Raw genomic sequence first — 21,917 nt, 5'->3', positions numbered from 1 at the left:
AGTCTTACCAAGATCTTTACTGGTTCTACCCCTTTGATCAAGCCTATTTCTTCTCCAGTAAAATCCCACACCTCAGCTGACACTTTCTCCCTCAAATCCTGTGGAAGCTCCTCCACTGTTAAGGTAGGATATAATTCCACACATTCCTGCGAATTTACAACTTTGAAATCGGCATCTTCATCGTTGGTCTGCACTTCCACTCCTTCAGGTGTGCAATGTATTGTGCAATTCAGTTTACACAACAGGTCTCTTCCTAACAAACACACCGGGCTAGAATCACAGATCACAAACTGATGTTCGTCACTGTAATTCCCTATTTTTACTGACACTGGTTCTGTCAGGGGATTCGTCATCCTCTTGTTTGCGACTCCTACCACCTGAATCATTTCTCCTGATATCGGCAGACCTGGGACTACCGCTGATCTCAACGTGGATCGAGTGGCTCCCGTATCCACCAAAAAGGTTGTAGGACATCCAGCTACTTCAGCTTCTACGTATGGTCCTCTCTGGTCTACTTCCAGGGCTGCTCCTAAAGTGCAATCTTCTTCCCTATTCACTCGTTGCCCTGTAAGAGGATCAACGTAGTAGCATTCTTCTCCTCCTACGAACAATGGCATTTGTCTATAGGTTTTCCCTCCATTCGCAATTCGAGGCGGTTGAGGAAACGGGGCTCGAGGAGTCTGAGTCCCCCCTTTGATAAACTTTCCCTTCGGGACTGTTGCTCCCTTAACCACGTTGTTCTGTACCTCTTCCTCCTCCTGTTCTAATTCCCCTGTCTCAATATTGTAAGGACACTCGCGTCTCCAATGTCCCACCTCGTTACACTGATGACACCTAGTTGTCCTTTTCAGTGTTGCGATATCCATTCTCGGTCTCGGTCTTTCTTCCTCTTCTCTGGTCTGATTATTCTGTTTCTTTGCCTGCGTTCCTGTTCCCTGCTGTCGCTGTCCGCCCTTTCCAGCTGCTTGCATCTGTACTAACATTAATTTTTCCTTGAGCTTCTTCGCCTTCGAGTCTATCTCATCGCTACAGTATCTAGCATACCTCAGAATTTCGTCTAAAGGTTTGTTCTGCCAACAGATCAAGTGCTGTTGAATCATTAGGCTTATGTCTGGTCTCAATCCGAGAACAAACTTCGACACAAACTGTCCTATGTCTTTGGGATCCATTACGTCTAATCCACTGTACTGTTTGAATGCTTTCAGTAACCTCTCATAGAACTCGTGAACTGTCTCTTTAGGCTCCTGAGTTGTTCGATCTATCTTAACCCAGTCTATGTCTTGCACCGGCACCTTCTCTTTCAGCCATGTTATTACCCTTTCGTATTTTTCCATGACTCTGTCTGATGGACCACCTGTCTGTGTATCTCTCTGAGGCTCACAAGTGGGCCATTCAATACTAAGTTTGCATGCCGTCCACAAATCTCCGGGTACCACGATATCGAACAATGTGTTCAAATCGATCCAGAGAACCTTAGAGATCTTCACGAATCTCTCTACCTGCTTGTACCACTCAACGGGATTTTCTCTAAGTTTCGGGAAGGAATTAGTGAATGCCGCTAAATCCCCCCTACTCCATGGTACATGCACATAGTTTCCGTTCGCGATTTCTCGCAAAGGGAAAGCTTCCATTCGCATTAGGTCTGTATCCTGAGACTTCACAAGTGTACTCCGTCTGACAGACCCCTTCTTGGACCATCTTTCCTCCCATCTATCCAGATCTCTCCAAATTCTAATACACATGACCAATTCCCTTATGTGTACTCTCAGTCCAATCGTTCTTCGTTCATCCAAATCTAGGTCTGTGCAATTTAGCCTATGATTGGCCTGCAAAGCCTTAGTTCGTGATATGTCTATCATGTACTTGTCAGCCAGTTCAGATAACTTTTCATGAGCTGCTCTTGCCTTTCGAGTAACATCCTTGGATAAAAACAGTATCTCATCTGGAGCATACAGATCTAACCTCTCGATTGCCACTGTGCCGTCTATTATTTCATCTAAGTCTGACTTTAAACTCATTACATCAATGCGTCTTGCTTTTATTTCGGTTTTCAGTACATCTGTCCTAGGTTGTTCTCTTACATCCCTCTCTCCTCCACTATGCGCCCTACGCCTGAGCACAGGTGAGTTATGAGGAATCTTTCTTCCCTCTCTTTGTTCCCACCTCTCTAAATCCCAAGCCTTTCCGTCTTCCCTTGGGGTGTGGTGGAACAATACTCCATCCTTCAATCCTACACTCCGTCTTTTCAGTTCGGTTTCTCCGGATACAAGATAAGATCCTCCGTGCTGTTCTAAACCACTGTAACTCGCTTGCTGTCTGGTATCGCTTAACAAACGATAAGGACCTTCATGGCTCTCCATGCTCCCGCGATCTCTTTCGTGATCACCGGATGTATGGCGAGACGTTTCGCGACTACCTAAATTCTCGTGACTTCGTCCACTATCACCGGACGCATGTCGAGACGTTTCGCGACTCTCCATGTTTCCGTGATTCTAATGTTGAACATTTTCATCCGGAGTATGGTGTGTGCATCTGAAAGTGTTCCGATATTCCTGCGTCCTTCGTTCTCCCTCACTAAAGGTGACGCGAGGCACTTCGCCACACCCTGCACTCCTGTCATCGCACATTTGCCTATTGCCACTAATGGTAGGACAATTATCTCTCCTGCTTCCTTGACTCCCTCTCTCCCACTCTGGGCTGCTTTCGCCAGCTCCACAATGAGAGAGGACCTTTTTATCCTGGTCTCTCCATTCAGCTCCTGCTTCTAAACTTTTATTCCTAGCCTCTTCAGCCGTATCCCATTCTCTCAGATATTCCCTTAATTCCCTATAGGATTTCGGTTTTGGTCCCCTCAAATCCATTGATCCTCTTTGACCCCCTTGTTCTATCCAGGGACCCGTTGCGGAATCTAATGGGGTACTCCGACTCACTGGTGCTAAACTCTGTCTTTGAGGATTCATCGTGGTGTTCCTATTCTCCATCTCTGCCCTTTCCCTGTCCCATCGTGCCTGTTCCTCCTGCTGGACCCCCTCTGGGTTGTAGATTGACACTATAGGGCCTATGGTAACAGGTACTTGTAAAGCGTCTGGCATTTGGTACGACCTTGCACATTGCGTCTCTGGCACCTTCTGGACCACGAATCTTCCCACTACTCTCTGTTCGGAACTAGTTTGGGGTATTTCCTCACTCTTGTTGGAGTCCCATTCTGTTACTGGGATCGATTTATATTCTCCCCATCTAGCTCCGTCCCCTTGCTGTAATATGGGACTTGCGAATTCGCCGCTATATGGAGGTGGTCTCTCTGTTAACAGCCTCTCTAACAGATCTTCTTCCGTTTCGCTATCCTCATCTTCTTCTTCTAGAGGTTTCTTTTCTCCCGTAGCTTCTATCATGGTGAACAGTTTGTCTGCTTCTATCTTTTGCACTCTCCACTTCTTAGCTTCCTCATCCCATTTTGCATCCTGTAATGCCTTTACTGATCGTCTCACTCTTTCTTGACGCCTCTTTACGCCTTTCGCGTGTGCTGCTTTAAACCATGCACTAAGAGCTTCGAATTGTGTTGGCCTCGGTAGAGGTCTTGTTGCAAGCATTACCGCTTTCAATTGGTTCAACACGTCTAGTTTAAATGTTCCGAATCTCGGAAACATCAATTCCTTTTCTCCTTCTGTTAGTCTATTCCACTCGGAAATCCATAATATCGAGTGTAAGCCTACATTTACTGCCATATGATAAGCTGGTGTGCCTTCTGGTGGAGCTTCTTCTCCGGCATATAAGTTTCTTCTATTCTTCCTAAAGATCTTTCTTAAACCCTTAAAGCACTTCATTTTTGATGATCTACGATTTCCCTCTTATTAATTCTCTTCCTTATTTACGTCCCGATGACAACCACCAATCCCGGTGCGACTCTCGCTAGTCAGCCTATCCCAACGCTGTTCTACGCCGACTGACCAATCTCAGCGCGACTCTACGCTGACGTCACTTGTTCCCTCTGCAGCAATTTCCTTCGTTTCTCAACTTGTCTCGCGATCTCACATGCGTTTCATTCATACGCCGAAAAATGACTACTTCCGTCCAAGCGATCACTTTTCTTTGACTGTACGGCCACAGTCTAACTGTAATTGTCACCTCAACTGGCGAGACGTCTTTCCTCGTACGGTCAGACGTTCACCTCAACTGATAGGTTACTTACACACAGTAAACGTACGACCAGCATGCGTTTACTCATACACTCACTCAAACGCTCCCCCTATCATCGGTCTGTGGGCGATCAATGGTACCTCATGACCCCCATTAAATGGTAGACAAATTACTCTGGGTGTTCGATACACCCGAACCACTTAAGCCCTCTGGACATAAGATTTTATCCGGTTGCGCGCGCTCACAACCTTCCCTCAATCACACTACAGGCGTTCAACTCCGCTTGACATTACAACACAGGAACAACATAAAACACCGCAATCTTACAACGCATGACCCTTATACTCACTCTCGACCGATTCTGCTGCTTTTCTCTCGACGCACCGTCAGCACCTTCTTCGGCAGGGATTCTTCTTCTGGTCGTCGATGACTAGGGACCTTGGGGTAAACTAAACCTGGCCTAGGTTGTCTTCCTCAAGAAGATAACCATCCTCTGCTACCAACTGCGGGGAATGAGATTTTGGTATCAATTTATGATCGAATTAATAATTTATCTCATTCGTGATTTGGACCGCTAATATCTGTCATTGAGTAAAAGACATCTCCCACATAGGTTTAGTAAAACCCCATTAACTGACGCCACTCGGAAGAACCACTTACAACTGATGGAGTTTTAAAAGGTTTATATAAAATCGAATTTGAATGCAAATTACAATCCTTTCAGGATAATTCTCAATGTATACAAAGAATACAAAATCAATTCCCAAATTCAGCAATTTAAAGCTTCGATGTAAAGTGGCTCCTTTGCGTCATCTACAGAAAGAGAAAATAATCAAGTTAAATCTGTCCCTACTCTATACTAGGTGACATCCCTATTTTGCAAGTTTCTTCCCTAAAAAGGTGTCAGCAGTTTGACTTCCAAAGAAGTTCAAACTCTCTTAGCCTCTAAAGGTAACTTAAGTTTAAGAAGCAGTACCCTCTCTGCCTACCCATCCGCTCTTCTAAGGGTCCTCGGCCTACTGCTCCCTTGCGCTCTGATCTCTCTCAGCGCATCTGCTCAAGGCATCTACCCTTGCCTCGCTCTGAGCAATTCCCCTCGCTGTTCCTAATCTCCAATTGCTACTTTCTCCCCGGGGTGCTGTCCCTAAAATACACAATCACAGTGTGGGTGGAACGCCCCTTGACGCCCACCACGGACTTTCCCCGATGATGTCAGTTTCTGGCTCTTTCCATTGCTTCATCTCTTTGCGTCGTCCGTTAGGTTGACCCTTCTCTTTAGATGTCATCTTCATCTTCTCGTTGGCGACTTTTAGTTGACACTTTCATCCAAAGTCAGATAACCTTAAACAAGACCTTAACATTACAACTCTTTCTTCGACCTTACGAGATCCTGTGAATGGTCATCCAAAAACAAAGCTCAAATTCCAATCGCCTCCTCTCATGTTTAGGCAATAAACTTCGTTCGACATTTGTCACCTTAAATCTAACAAATGCTAGACTCTTCGGCTCGCACCTTCATGTAAAGACTATTCACGACTCCTGCGAGCCCACTAAATTACATACATTGGACTACACTCTTGCGAACCCTTGGTTAGTCAGGTTATAATCACAAATGACCTAAACTCTTTAGCATTCCTACAAACTTCTTCTACACAGTATAACCTTTAACATACATTTTATATGTGAACGCTTTTAGCAATTACGTTTCTTCTAAACGAATACGATTTTACATAGAATATAATTTCATACATAGAATATAAACCCTATACATGGACATAACTTTATTCTCATTGATCACATCGTTATGTGTATGCTCCTTGCACATTTCTCCATGTTGCATTTCTCGCCGTTTCTGCATTTAAAGTTACATACGTACATGAACTCTATTCTGCACGTTCTAAGATCCGTAAGCACTTCTACATTAGCCCATTACGTATACGGCCTTCTAAATCTAGTACATTCTAAAGTGAATATAGTTATACATTTCTTATACCATGGTATCATTTTAATTGACTTTATGCTATAGTCATCAACTTCACATTACGATATGCCTTTCATTCCTACGTTTATAACATATACGTCTAAATATGGCTACGATATACCTTATGTTCAAATTGCGCTCTCTCAGTGGTCATATTTCTTGGCAAAGGAATAGTCTCATCTCTATTGATAGTAGGCAACATTAAGGGGATGCCAACTTTTTGTTTTAACAATAATAGACTCACTCTGCACTAGACTACGAAAGTCACAATTTTACATGTGTATGTTTTCTCCCCTTGACTATGACATTACAAGTGTGATGCGATTCCATCGAAACTATGACTCTACATATTATGTGCACACATCACCTGTGAACCACCAATGCACCACATAGTCATAGACTGCTTTATTGTTATTGTACATTAGCATGGGTTTCCACAGGTTCTGGTAGGCAACATGAACCAAAGTGTCCTGGATGCTTTTTTCACAGTGGGGAATGTGATATTAGGAAAAATTCCTATTTGGTACTTACAATTCCCATATTGTTTATATATGTTTATTAGCCCTGAGGAAGTTGCTGCTTACAGCGACAAAACATTTGTTGACTAAGAATTTATTTCATTTGACAACGTGAAGAATAAACAATTTGTGTTACGAGATCGAGCTATGGATCTTGATTGTTCTTACTTTATTACCTGTGTGTTATATATACTGTTTAGCGTGTGCAAGGGATTGTGTTGTTGTCTCACCAATAAAACTCTTTTGCTTCTATTTGGGAGGGATGTGATGTTCAGACTCAGTGGTTTAGGGGTTGTGTTTGTTTTCTCCATATTGAAGCTATAGTTTGGGGAGGAGTATATTAAGTTCAACTCAGTTCAAGTAACTTTATTTCGGCCACCAAGGCAATAAAAGTGCGAATGCAAATAAGAATAAATAAAAAACAGATAAAACAGTACAAACAACTCAAGAAGATTTCATGATTCATTAAAGAAGTGCATACCAGAATCAATTGTTAAAGCATTAAATGACAGCATGCACATTCAAAGCACAATTAAAATGCAAAGCAGGTGTAAAAGGTGTGTGTAAATGATGTACAGGTAGAAACAGATTTATGACTCAGAAACCATCCTAGTACTTAGGAAGGGAGAGTACATTTATTTTGAGTATCCACATAGCACCAAAGACCTTGGCAACAGGAACGGTGTATGTTAAGCAGCAGTCTGTTCTCAAAATACGAAGAGCAACAGAATGGCTCCGCACACCCAGGAGCCTACAGATGGGTGCTGGTCATGTTCTACGGGGGCGAGCATAAGTTGGGCAGGAAAAGAAGACATGCGAGACACTCTCTACTGAGGAAATACAGGCAGGACAGATGTCCACTCTCCCACAAGACTATTTTGAGGTAAACAAACTCAGCGGTAAAGCATACACTCTGAACTGGAAGTAAAGCTTCCTATCCATGATAACAGCCACCAGATCCCAAAATAGCTCGTACCCACAAAGTCAAGAAATTCACTGGACAACTTGGAGGAAGCAGCCTTCCTAGAGTCATTGGCTGTTGTATGGGGAAACGTACTTTAGGACAAAGCCGTAATCACACTGGGCCTTCACAGCGCCGGCAACAGGACAAATGCATCTTTAGCACGCATTGGTTCTGCACCCAAGCCATTACAATGACTTGCTTTAGGGGGCGCAATGGTGGAGTGGTGTTGGAATTAAATTCCTTCACCTTCCCTACTGTTGTGCAGACTGAAGTTGGAATACTAAATGAAACTATTCCAATATCCAGTGCCCCCCTAAGGCAAGTCGTTACAATGACTTGCGTGCAGAACAAATGCGTGTTAAGGATGCATTTGTTCAAATGACAGAGTTCCAAAGGCATGAGTGAAAATCGCATTCAGAATTTTGTCATACATTCCGTTGTAAATTGCCCAATAACACTTCTTCAGTGAGTCCTTAGACGGGAAACAGGTGATAGTGGGAGACTCCCATAGTTCAGACAGCCAAAGAGAGTAAAGTGACTCCTTAATATTCAAAAGTCAAGGGATCTTAGAGAATTTATCAGCTTTTATTATATCCTGTAGAGCAGTAGCATAGTAGACAAGTTCTGGGGTGATCCTTAAATGCTTCCAGTAGAGAAGAGGTCGTAGCGTAGCCTGGCTTTGCCTGCAAGCCCTCTTACTCCCCGATCCATAAGAAGCGGCTACAAAGGGGTACTAGGAAGGAAAAAGGCAAGATTTCTCAGGAATTTATTTTTCACTTTGATTAGTACCTCAGTGTTGGTATATCCCCACAACCTTGGCCCATAATGGGCCGCTTCAAATTCCTTGGACTTGTAAAGATGGAGTGCAGGTGAAATAGGTTTGTACAGGAGGAACAATACTATTTAAGTATTGCCCCCGAGATTTGTTTAAGCTCAAGGGCTGCTTTATTGGCATGAGATTTCCAAGAAATACAGTCACTAAATGTGACATCCAAGTAGGTAAAGGAGTCCACCTTCACTAAGGGTACACCCCCCTGAGGTTATGATCTTTTTGTGAGATTTTGGGGGGTTAAAAAACATCAGTTTAGATTTATTAGTTATAGTGTGTTGACCTCAAAGCCATGGGTAAAACCGAACTCGTCAAAACAAGTCAAGTTTCTGTAGCCCGCTCGGGGTCTCGGAGATCAATAGGGTGTAATTGGCAAATATGAGGATTGAGATTTAACCCTGGCATGCAAGGGGGTATCTGCCTCAACTTAAGATAAAAAAGGCACAATGGCATTGATATATAACAAAAAGAGAGTTGCAGCCAGTTCACAGCCCTGGCAAATGCCTCCGAGGCCAGGGAATCCTATCACTCAAGCTATCTTGCTTCCCCCACCTGATACGTGCAGAATTGACCTCACAAAGGTGAATTAGAAGTGACAAGATAAACAGGGTCATGTTCATGTTGGAAAGCGCCTGCCAGAGTGTTGGACGTGGGACCAAGTCAAAAGTGGATTTTAAATTGACAAACTCAATGTAATGGTTGCCCTTGCGATTTAAACAGTCCTCCAATTGATCAGTAAAAAACAGAAGGCCTGATCAATAATGGAGACTTTTATCTGAAAGCCTGCTTGGAAGGTGCTAAGAATGTCTTATTTTTATAACCAGTCCTGCATTTTGGACAACACACACCTCTAGAAGACTTTTTGGAGACAGTCAATTAAACTAATGGGTCTATAGTAGCTTGGTTGAGACCGGTCTTTCATTTTTTGTCGATTGGTAATACTGTGGTACCATTCCAGGAATCGGGAAAGGGAGCCCTGCCAATAATGTTGGCAGTTGTTAAAATGTGGCAGGACCAAGCCTCCAGGTCAGATAAAAAACATCAGCCAGGACTCCGTCCGGACCAGGGGCCCGTTTCCTAGTAACAGCTGATAGATAGTGGACAATCTCAGAGGTATCAAGTGTATTAAGTTAATCAGTTTGCCTTTAAGTGGCTTCCTGTAGATAGGGGCTACCCACACAATTTCTTCTGTTCTATTGAAGTGGAAGAGCCTAGTATCCTGGTAGTAAGATAATGGTATGTAGAATGAGAAAACAAGGTTTCTGTGAGCACAATAGTGTCAAATTCACGGTCTTGGATACGACCAGATATGGATGTTGATTTAGAGATCGCAGTCCTTCAGTTCAGAAGGGGAATGTAGATTAGAGGTGTGCACAATTCATGTAATTTGTGACTTCTTTCACAAAATTCACAACATTTGAAGGAATTTCCCCAGTACTGCAGGGCACCAGAAAGGCCCAGAAGCATCTCCAGCAAGCAGCACAAAGAGCGATTTGCAGATATTGATCTGCAAACTGGAGACCTCCTTGTAAAGGCAAAGGATCTCTAGGCACCTGGGGCTCGAAGACTGAGGGTCACTGAGGAAGAGCAGGCCATCGTCCGCATAGAGGGCGAGGCAGTCCTCAACAACTCCCTCCTATTGTCGTCGCTGAACCTGAGCATCGCACCTGATCAGGCATGCCAGCAACTCTATGGCAAGGACAAACAACAACGGGGACAGAGGTCAACCCTGACAACTGCCACTGAGACTCAGGAATGGCCAAGAAAGGACTCCATTGATGTGGACCTAGGAGGTAGGGATGGTAAACAGGAGACCTACAAGTCTGTGGCAGGAGGACCCAACCCCAGCCTGTTGGAGTGTTTCTGAGCAACCTAGAATAAAGAAAAAGGCAAGACTCCTCTTGGAAAAGCAAACACAGCTTTTTACTGTCATTTCAGAGAGAGTAGCTATCTCCACACAGTTAAAGGGCTGGTCTCTCTTTGCTGCTTCACAGGCAGCCACTTATATAGCAACATGAACAATGCTTATTACAAAAGGTCTAATAATAAATTACTTAGCAGCTACATATTGGTTACAGAAAAGATCTTGCCATCTGTGTCCCTAAACTCTTTAACTATTTCCTACACATTCTTTATTGAAATTCAAATAATGCTCAACAATCCATGTATTTACTTATTTTGAATGCATGCATATTTGCAAGTGTGTTTTACCATTCTGCTTCTAAGACTCCTTATCAGATTCTGTATACTTTTGGCTAATTCAGTCTCCTGCTCCTATTCTTCAAAATGTTTTCAATTTACTGGGACAACAGCATACATGCTTGGACTGAGACCATATATTCCTTCAAGCTTACAAACACAGGTTTTCCTTTAACTAAGAGCTTGCAGGCCATGCTCTCTATCTTCTAGAGAACTCTTCACCTCTCTTGCATCAGCATGAGATTTGGACCTACACTGCTCTTTCACCACGTAGAATGTTATATCCTGTTCTACTGCTCTCTGCTGTAGCGTAATTTCTTCACATTTCATTTCCCCTCCAACATTAGAGTGGCCTCCAGAAATTAAAACCTTGTTGAATGCCTTCTAAATATCAACAAGAAGGAGGGCTAAGGAGCCTCCAAGGCAGCTCGGTTGAGAGAGGGCCTGCTGCATCCTCTGAATACAATGTCAGACGCTCCTGCCTGACATGTAGCCACACTGGTCTGGATGGATTAATTGAGACAGTGTCATGCTCAACCTAGTCGCTAAGACGTTTGCAAAGATCTTGATGTCCACATTGATAAGGGAAATCAGATGAAAAAATAGCAGCAGTCTGTGGGCTGGTCCGCCTTTGGTATAACCACAATAGTGGCATTGTCTACATCTGGAGCAAAGGAGCCGCATTTCAACACTTCAGTGTATAGAGCCAACAGGTGGAGTATCAGATGTGTGTGATAGTGCTTAAAGAATTCAATGGGAACCCGTCTGGGCCATAGGTCTAGCCTGAGCAGAGGTCAGATAGAGCCAAGACTATTTCTTCCGCCGTTAATGGCTGATCAAGTTTCCGGGTCAAGGAGGCTGGCATAGAAGGCAGTGGGATATTCCGAATTAGTGGGGATTCAATCTCACATAGGGGTGTTGGGAGTGCTGTAATGAGGTTTTTGGTAATAAGCCGGAAAAACCTGTGCGATCGCAGGCAACTCCTCACAGTGGGCCTAGAGGAGTCCCAAATGGCTGGTATTATCCTGTTGCAGACATATCAGGTCCCCAGCAAACAGAGTAGTTTGCTGGATTTATCTCACTATTCATATACCCCTGGATTGGTGATCTTCAGCACTGCCTTGCCTCTTTCTAAGAGAGACCTATCTCAATCTGGATCTCTCCAGCACCAGTTGGATTCTTCCGGGCACCAACTGCGAGCTTGTCGCTCCAAGGTAGGAATTTATGTCTCCAGTTCACACCACCTGCACCAGCTGGTGATGCTTCTTTCTCCACACATACCCATTAAGCAGACCTCTCAATGTAGTTGATTTACTTGCAACCTACAAGGTCCCAGCGGAGGACACTGAACCATGATTGATTTTAAAGGTAGTCTGCAGTTCCTCCTCCACAAAGTCAGCACAGTCCATGCCTACCCTTGAGAGGTGAACCCCATCCACCTCCCAGCATCCAGTAAACTTGGCATGAAGTAAACCATGTTTGATAAAGCCAAATCCCTTTTGCTCCGTGAATTTACGCATGGCGCTGTTCACTCTCCTACGCGAGATCTCCATGGCGTCTCCTGATCGGGCCCCTTGCCAAACTGAGCGAGGTAAAATTTCCGACCACCACAGTTCACATGCCCCCAGACGAATACTCAACTGACACTTGGTGTCCCTCATGTCTTGTAACAGTCCTCTCCTCCCCAGTGTAGTCAGGTCATTCCCTCCCTGGTGTATGACCAGAATATGAGGTGGAGCGATCTCCCCCCAAAGTCTCTGCTGTAGTTTCCCCATCAGCTCGTTCCAGTGCATACCCGGGTAACCTAGCCACGTTATCTCGGTGGCGGAGAAGCCATGCCGCCACTCTCTGATCTCTGCCCACCGTGCCACTCTAACGATGTTTGAATGGCCCATTACCCAGACCTTGGTTCCTGGTAAATAAAGAGATGTTGTGTTTGAAAACCATATTTATTGTAACGTATACACACTAAAAGTTTACAATTGCACAACAAACCACATCACTGCAACATCACTTGGCAGACCAGGCCAGAACGGTACACTTTTAAACACATAAATGCTGGTTTGAACATTGTACCTAAGATTCCTCCCGCCACACCCTTCGGGTCAAGGCCTTATATATAGTTTATAGCACTGAGGCTCCCAGCGTCCCACCTGTTTAATTCGCTCTGACGGCATCCCTGATAGGAAGGCTGTAGTTGCTGCCCCGATCCTGAAGGAGTGGCTACTGAATCTCTTGCCCACCCCTGTCTGTCCTGACAAATGTAAGCACACCTGCATGATGTGCTCTACTTGAAACTTTGTAACCGGAAAACTGTCTTCGTGCACCAAGAAGTACCCCGCAATCCCAGGGCGGAGGCCCAAATAAGCCTGTACCAAGAGCTTAGGACAATACCTAGCATCCACCAGCCCCTGTAACAGCACCACTCTCCCTTCCCCTGCCTGATCAGTTTTAGACTGTCTCACCACTATCCTGAGGCATGACGTGCTAATGGTAATGTCCTCGATATTCAAAGCCACCCCCCAGTTGTCCTGTTTAGATCGCGCCACTAGCTCCCCAATCCTAATGGCACCGAAAAAGGCCAGCGCAAAACTGGCAGAGAATAGGGTTGCTTCATACACAGAGCAGTTGGCCCTGGGCATGTTGTCCAGCATCCCTTTTAGGATTGTGTAACTGATGGGGGACCTATTGTCCGGGGATCGAGGCTCACTCCTTGCCCATCCCTTAAGTGCAGCCCTGATTACAAAGGATTTGGTAGGGTCCTCCTGTCCTCTCAGCCTGGCGTATTGACTGATGGCTGACAAATGGCCCAATATCCAAGGGTGTGATTTCCCACCATCCTTGGCCCACAGGATGAACTTTTGCACTCTGAGATCCAGAGAAGACCCCTCGTCCTCCCACATTCCCATAGTCGCTCAACATTTTTCTACACAGGTCCTGTAGCGCTTCACAGTTCTTGGTGCCAGAGACAGCTCACCCAAACCCCTCATCCGCTGTTCCACTTCAGAAGATGCCATAAGTGTGGCGGGAAATGGGTCATCTCCTCTCTCGTTCTCTGCCACACCTCCTGGAAACGGCGCCACTGAAAAGCAGAGAGAGCGTCAGCAGCCACATTCTGTACCCGTTAAACGTGACAAGCCCTGCAATCCACATTATTTAACAGGCATGCCCTCACCAGCTCTCTCAACAGGCACAACACCAGGGGGCAGCTCGCTGAGTGAGAGTTGATCGCTTGTCTGACCAGAACAGAGCCTTCTTTGCTGCCAGCACCCCCGGCCAAAGGTGGAGAGCTATTACTATGGGGAAGAGTTCCAACACAGTGACCTTAGAAGTGATCTTTTTCTTCTGCCAAGAGTTAGGCCACCTCTCAGCACACCACTCCCTGTCCAAGATAACCCCGAACCCTTCCCTTCCAGACGCATTGGTGAACAATGACAACTCTGCGCTGTTAGCCCAGGGTGCGCGCCAGATGACAGACCCATTAAAATTGTCCAAAAAGTCTGCCCACATTAGCAGATCCTCTCTCATGCCTCTGCTCAGTTTCACCATGTGGTGCTTTTTTCTGACTGACGCTGTGGCTCTGACCAGCCTGCGCGCAAAGACACTCCCTGCGGGAATGACCCTGGCAGCATAGTTGAGTTTCCCCAGGAGGCTCTGAATGAAAGCCAGCGGAGCCCTGTCCCTCTCCACGGCTAGCCTAACCTGCTGTCCCAGGTCCCGAACTTTGTCAGCAGGCAGCCTGGATTCCCCTAACACAGTGTCCAGTTCAATTCCTAGGAACGTATGCAGGCCCTCATGTGCCTTCCTGTGGCACTAAGGCGGCCGCCCTGTTGGAGGGTCCCCTACGGGGCCTCTGGGCAGCCTTGGCAGTATGCTGGCTGCGTGGCTGGGAAGGGAGCAGTTCTGATGCTCCAGGAAGATAAGAGACAACTTTCGTCTCTTTCATCACGAGATCCTTTCTATGTGCAGAGCCTGTGGGGCGCCTGGTATTCTGCAGGCAGATGCTTGGGCAAGCTGTAACTCCGTCCGAACCTTATCTTGAAGCTAAAGGGGTATTTTGCTACCTGGTATCAAGCCAAGTGGGAACGTTCTCATTGGGTGACCAAGTGTGCTTACGTCTGGGGTATATGGTATATTTGAAACACGGCAGCGGTGTGACAAGGATGACTGGAGAAGAAATAACTGATGACATTTGAGCATCGCTCCAAGAATGAGGAAAATGGCAAATCCAGCATAACAGAGAGTCCAACTTGAACAATGTACCTATATATGCAGAAAAGGAAGTAGTTTTAGCTAAAACGAGTTCCAATCAGTCCACCATCTAGACCGCCCTTCATCATTTGGGATCTCTTTCGCATTAATAACTCACAATCAGGGGTAAAAAAACCTGTGTTAGTGCTTAGTTTCCATACACAGGAAAAACCCAATGTTAATGCTGATGTGAAATGCTGATGTGCTAATTAGTGGTTTAACAAATGTCCACTAAAAAGGATATTATATCCTTTTTAGTGGACATTTGTTAAACCACTAATTAGCACTGTTTTTATTGACTTAGGAGTGTGAGGGTGTTTATTAAAATTGTTTTCCCGATCACGACCTAATTTTAGATTTCTTTATCTATCTTTCACAATTCACTTTTTCTTAAGCACTGCTATTCAGTTCACCACTAGAAACGCTATCCTATTCACATCAGCATTAACATTGGGTTTTTCCTGTGTATGGAAACTAAGCACTAACACAGGTTTTTTTACCCCTGATTGTGAGTTATTAATGCGAAAGAGATCCCAAATGATGAAGGGCGGTCTAGATGGTGGACTGATGGGAACTCGTTTTAGCTAAAACTACTTCCTTTTCTGCATATATAGGTACATTGTTCAAGTTGGACTCTCTGTTAATTTTTGGTTGGTGTCAATTCTGTTCAGGGGGCTTAACAGATAGGGTCTATAAACTTACCCCTGGGACCTTCTTTGTGTTTGGTAAATCCAGAATAACATCATACGATGAATGAATTACTAACCCTGTAGCCATGGGAAATCCGTTTTAGATTACATGCACTTTACCTTAAAAATATTTGAAATTCCACAATCTAAAATAAAAGATGACAAAGTCTCACACTTTTACTTTTCAATGCAAAACTAGCCCAGCAATTCATGTGCTTGTTACTTCCGCATGGCTTTAATAATTGGATTAGAGATCGTACAATCCGGTTCCGATATTGTGAATTTTAAGATCCTTCACCAAAAAGATTCCTTCCTCATATCCCCCGCCCCCACAGTGCACTATCTTGTCCCTTAAAATTACAGACAGAAAACTATTTTTAATCAGCCTTCGAGATAATTAAACACAAACTATGATCCATCGCACCTGGGATGAAATTGACTAACACAAAGATGACAAGGAGAATGTCGTTACATGGTTAAAGTACAGAGAGTGCTTTGATTTCTATTATCCGGAGGCATTTTTACAAAAACACTGCAATAGACCACGCATCTGTCAGTAGCTGCGCTGCTATCAGATGGAAATCTGTCCTCTAAAAGAGTACTATACAATTCACGTAATGTACGCTTATCACTTACAAACAAGGGGGCAGATTTACAACTTCTGGGGCATCTCTGCTAATCAGCAGGGATGTGCCAGAACAGTTGCGACACACCAAACCACCCGTGCACCACCACTGATGCGCCGCATTTACAATGCGGCGCACGGATGGGCAGATGCGTGTCGCATCCCCCGGCGGAAAGGCGGCGCATTGCTGTAGTTGCGTCATAAGCCCGACGCAGCTCCAGCAAGGCTCGGGTGCCCCTATGCCTAACATGCTGCGTCAATCCTTATGCCTGCTTCAAGCAGGCGCAGGGTTTTGACACAGCATGGCTGTAAAAAGTGAATGAGTGAAACTTTGTAGATTTCACTCAGCCACTATTCCGAGGCGTTCCTGCGCCGGAACGCACTCCCCCCCCCTTTGCCGGAACGCCCACATGTGGCACAGGTCTTTACAACGTGACGTATCTCCCAGATGCGTCAGGTTGTAAATACCCCGCAGCATGGCGCTGGCTTTGCGCCACCTCTGCGTCACAAAAGTGCTGCAACGGCGGCGCAAATGTGGCGTACGGGGCTTGTAAATCTGCCCCAAGGTGTCGAGCTGTGTACGGCTGCAGAAAGCTCGCGTCCCAGTGCTTCGAGTTCCATCTGCCCGCTTTCTGCTGGATCCCGGGCCGCTCGGCTCACCGAGGCGGTGTATCTCCCCTGAGTGTTTCCTGGCATGCAAGTCAGCAGTCATCCTTCTTTGCTCAGGGCCACTGCAAGTTCAAGTAATAGGAAGAACTCACTACCACGGAAGGGTTGATAGGCTGCAGAAAGAGGTGTACTTTCATAGGCTGTATTAGAGCCCTCATCAAATTGAGGATATTGGTAATAGACTGGAGAAGCAAATGGGATGTGTGGTCCATTCTGGCAGTATGAACCATGCACGAGTATCTGACCCCAGGTTTATGCCTTACAACATCTCTCCTGCACTGAAAGAGGTCACCAGTAGTTATACTGTTGTGTGTCTTTGAAGTTAGGGATGGCTTATGAGGTTTCCCTTTGAACCACAGATGTCTCCCCTAAATTGTAGGCCTATCTGCAATGAGGCCGTGGAATGTAGATCCTAATCTTTAGTAGGACCATGATCCATCTCTTAGAGGCCAAGTGTAAAAATCTGTCTCTCCAATCTATTCCATCGGTCCCATGGTCCCATGCCCATGGTTTATGGCTGTTACTAGGTAATGCACATATGTGCTCCTCAACCCCTGGTGTCCACTGGAGCAAGGCACTATTGCACACTTTACTCTTAGAGCATAGAAATGCCCATATTCTATAAGTGTCATTTCTAAGCAAGTTATGCCAAAACCACCTCTACCACTGGAAGGGTTTTGGCATGGTGAATCCATTAATAGCACGAGACTGCTCCACTGTCATCCACTATTGCCGCCCAAAGTAATTTCAACCACTTACCCACGTTAACCTTTTGGAAGAGCAAGTCTCATAGGTAGGCGAAAACTCACACAAGTATTCCTCACTACTTAAGTGTACGTGCGCTAGTGCGCGCACAGACCTGCAATGGCAGGTTGGTCACATGGTCCCCAGCACCAGGGTGCAAGTGCGCCCACCCAAGGCTGCAATGGCAGACTGGAAACGGGCTTTAACTAATACACTTGTCAGTGTGCATTCACCGGCCTGTGATGGCAAGCTACACATGCAATCACGGGCACCACAGGTGCGGGTACGCATACACCATGGTCTGAAATGGCAGGCTGCTGATGAGTTTAATCTTTAGAGATGCCAGTGTGCACACACTGGTCTGTGATGGTAGACCAGCCCATGAGCTCAACCAAGCTCTAGCACCTTAGGTGCGATTGTGCCCACACAGTCCTGCCCGGGCCAGCCAGGCTGGGTTGACTCCTTGCGAGAGCGACTGTGCACACCCGGTCTGCGACAGCTGACCAGGCACCTTGCGAGGGCACATCCTTAAGCCTGCAATGGCAGGATGGACATGTATTCAAAACACCATATGGGCAGAGGCACACAACCAATGGCAGTCTGTGTGCATAGTTAACACCCCCAAGGGACAAGTTTGCACTCCCAGCTATTCGTTGGCAGACTGGCCCATGTTTGCGAACACCATGTCAGTGCTTCTTCCTACCCTGTGTAGGAAGGTGCATGCACTTCGACACTGCCTCGGCACTGAGGATGTGCTCAGAGCCCTAAGGCTACACAAGAGAACTCAGCAACACCTCAGGAGTATCCTATGCTAAGAGCTGAACTCCAAGGCAGGGGAACCCCCAAGTGGGTGGTCCCTCACTACCTGGTTAGGGAACATCCGTATGCACCCGCCTGGCCTTCAGCCCCCGCATGCTTCAGGACTTCATTGGGCGTTGGCCTCATGGTATGGGACGACCCACTCAGGGTTACCTGAGGCGTAATTGATGCTAAATTAGGGGGGGGCCACAGGCCTGCAGTGGTAGGCCCGAATAGTGGTTGACAGGCAATCCGGTGGGAGACCCACTCAGTGCAAGGTCCCACTACTAGCCAGTGCCATACCTGCATGTGGTGTAGCTGTTTACCGGGTGCACAGAGGTACGGCACCTACACCCATCGAATACGACCCCCTGCCTAGTGCAGTAGACGTGAACACATGCACCTTGCCCTGCAGTATAGTGGGAAGGTGCCCAGATTCCTAAGGTCATGAAGAGACAGTCGGCAAAGACTAGGAGGTAAAAGCAAAATGTTCTGGCGTAAATGCCCCTAGGAGGGGCCATGTCCAAAAGGTGTTCTCATTGTATGTTACAATTTTGCATTTGTTTTATATAATAAAATGTATGTTTTCCAGTCACACTTGTCTCAATATCAGTGGCAACTCACACAGGTAAACCCGGTGGGGTGGGGTGGCGTGGTGAGGCGGGGCAGGGCAGGGGGTGGTGGAATTCGACATATGATGGGATAGTGAGAAGTAAATAAATAAATAAAACCACTTACCTTGCACTTGCCACAACGCCGAGTCGGCCTCACCACCCCACCGCCCCACCGCGTTTACTTGTGCGAGCCACCATTGCTCAATATATGTCATAAGGCTGCACTCAAAATGAGAACACGACTGCCAAAAAGATAATTCTCCCCAGAAGAGGCATACCGAGGAGAAATAACTTTATTTCGACTTGTTTTTCCCTCTTTCTATGTGAAAGAGGCAAAAACCTCTCCGGATTGTTTTTGTGCAGATAGGAGCCCCTTCCTGCACAGAAACAATCCTGCATGCAATGGAGGCACCCTTCCAACATGGTGGAAGGGTGCCTGCATTGGCATTATGTAGCCCATTGTGCGATAGCGCAGGGGAAAGGACAGGAATCCGCCTTATGGCCTTAAATACGGTGCATTCCTGCCCTTTCTCAGTGAGGCAATGCATCTTTTTCATAAATATGCCCCTTGGAGTGCAGCATGCAAGTCCGCCATGCTATGGTCTCCTCTTCCCTAGTGAAGGACCACCTGCCATATTTACAGAGTTCCACCTAGCGGTTAGAGAATAAGGAGATCTCACTGCCCACAGTGGAGCCGCTCTTATAGAGGTTTCATCAATGGCACTGAATTCTTTCTGAGCGGTCACTATGTCTGATTCACACACTCAGTAAAGATTTTATGTCTTCTGACAACAAATTTTCTTTCTACAAACACAAAACAATGACCCTGATACACAGTGAGTTTTGTCTCCACAGGGGAACTACTGACTAATTACTGCCCCATTGCTGACATAGTATGAAACTCCAAACTGTTTTCCTTCTAAGCAAGCTGAATACAAACGTTAGAGGATTTCTAGTGATGACAGATATGATGAGTAGATAAACAAAAAGTGTTAACCATTTTAAAAATTGATATATTTTACTGTTTTAATGTAGATTTACATATCTACAAACAAGAATCAAGTCGTAATTTATGTGTTACAGTTCGTGAGTACTGATGCATACTCTAGAATTTGCAATCTTTGCAGATTATGGCACGCAAAGAAAGTGAAAGAGAAATGAGGACATGTTTCGACAAACATAAAAGTACCACTAGATTGTGCACCTCAACTGATCAGTGACACTATAATCCCAAAAAAAGAAACATAGTTTATACCAAATTTGATTCCAGTTATGGAAATGACACAAAACAATCCAAAAGGTGGAACACACACTAAACCCATTGCGGATTTGTTCGCTAAATAGTTCTCAATGAAAACGTAATTCCACTTGTTACGTAACTAGTAGATAATAGAATAGAACAGAAATGCTGTGTTTTATTTGAAATGATGATCATGATTTTGGATCAAAGTTTGATCTATCAATAGCGTAGAAATGCTGAACCATGTCTATGTCAGTATTCGAAAGATTATGAGGGCTCTGGGGGGCGATTTTTAAATTATTTTTTGGACGGAAACCTTTGCGGGAGTGTACTCAACAACTTCCCAAAGTTTCATGGCGATCGGATGAATGGTGTAGTAATGCATAAAGGACAAACAGACAGACATAATTTTGTTTTTATATAAATAGATATAAATATATTTTTTTAAATTAGATTGATATAAACAAAACTATAAAAATGAAATTAAGATGAAACTATAAACGCATACAAAAATACATTACTGAAGGAAATAAGTGAAATTGTGCACAGCAATGCAAATCTGTTGATTGCCCTTTGCATACACATTCTGATAACTGAAAAGTAAACTTTGCATTCTTTTTCAGCCAAAAACAGCCACAAGAAAAGTGAAAAGAACAAGAAAAATATTGAAAAGTATTCATTTGAAGTCCCGGAAGAAGTCATTCCATATGAAGACACCAGAGAAAGTGAGTGACAAGAGAACTCTCTAAAAAAATATTAAGTTATATCAGAAGTCTGTAATAAAACTATTTTTGAGAGGTCTTTAAAAAAGAATTGCTGACAAGAGATCTGCAAAGCAATCAGTAAAAGAGAGGGCTGAAAGGGAGAAAGTAACTAGAGGTCAGTCAGCAAGTGAGGACTGTAAGATCTGTCAAAAAGAGAGAACATAAAATAGAGCCAGAAATACATGGGGTTGTGAGGGTGAGTAAACTGAAGTTAGTAAGAGAGAGTAACTGCCAAGAGAATCTATAAGTAAAGGTATGTAAGAGAGCGATTACTTGGTGAGAGGTCTGAAGGAATGAGGGAATGGAATACAAAGTCCATTGTAGAAATGAAGGGGCATATGTACAATGAAGTGGCGGAGCGTGGCGTTAGCCTCCTTAGCTTCCCTCGCTCCACCACTTTCGAAACACAGGGCCGCACCATATGTGTGCTGCTCAATGCAGCACACATAGAAGTTACAAAATGTAATTTTTTAAAAAAAAGATTGTTTATGTGCAGGAAGGGTAACCTTACTGTATATAAGCAATCAATGGCCTGTTGCTGTCTCTATATATGCTGCACAACACAACACACATGGAAACAGCAAATACGAGAAGAAATAAAGCATTTCTCCTCATTTCGCCTGTTTAGGACCAGGTGTTCCCTGGTATTTACACTGCCCTTGTAAATAGGGTGTAGCATCAAAATCCATGGGTGTTGCGGTGGAACGCTCACCACAACTCCCATTGCCCTCCCCTTTCACGCTGAGTACAGCATGAAAGGGTGCCATATTTACAAAGCAGAGTTAAGCCACGTTAAGTGGCTTAACGCTGCCTTGTAAATAAGGTGAAGCACATATCGCCACAGGAACATCACTAAAAGTGACGTTCCTGTAGCGATAGGAGCTTGTAAATATGC

General features: G+C 45.0%; 1 protein-coding gene across 1 annotated transcript in view; it reads left to right on the top strand.

Annotated features, from left to right (window-relative positions):
- CPXM2 (carboxypeptidase X, M14 family member 2) overlaps positions 1-21,917 on the top strand; it is a 314,235-nt gene that overhangs the window by 51,947 nt on the left and 240,371 nt on the right. Inside the window, exon 2 of the mRNA XM_086922996.1 lies at positions 20,882-20,983. Within this exon, the coding sequence (XP_086779122.1) occupies positions 20,882-20,983 (102 nt within the window). The remainder of the gene's footprint in view (positions 1-20,881; positions 20,984-21,917) is intronic.

Source organism: Lissotriton vulgaris, chromosome 5, assembly GCF_964263255.1.
Source record: "Lissotriton vulgaris chromosome 5, aLisVul1.2, whole genome shotgun sequence".
Taxonomy (NCBI): Eukaryota; Metazoa; Chordata; class Amphibia; order Caudata; family Salamandridae; genus Lissotriton; species Lissotriton vulgaris.
Note: the sequence above shows the minus strand (reverse complement) of the source record. Positions and strands in the feature narration are given on the sequence as shown.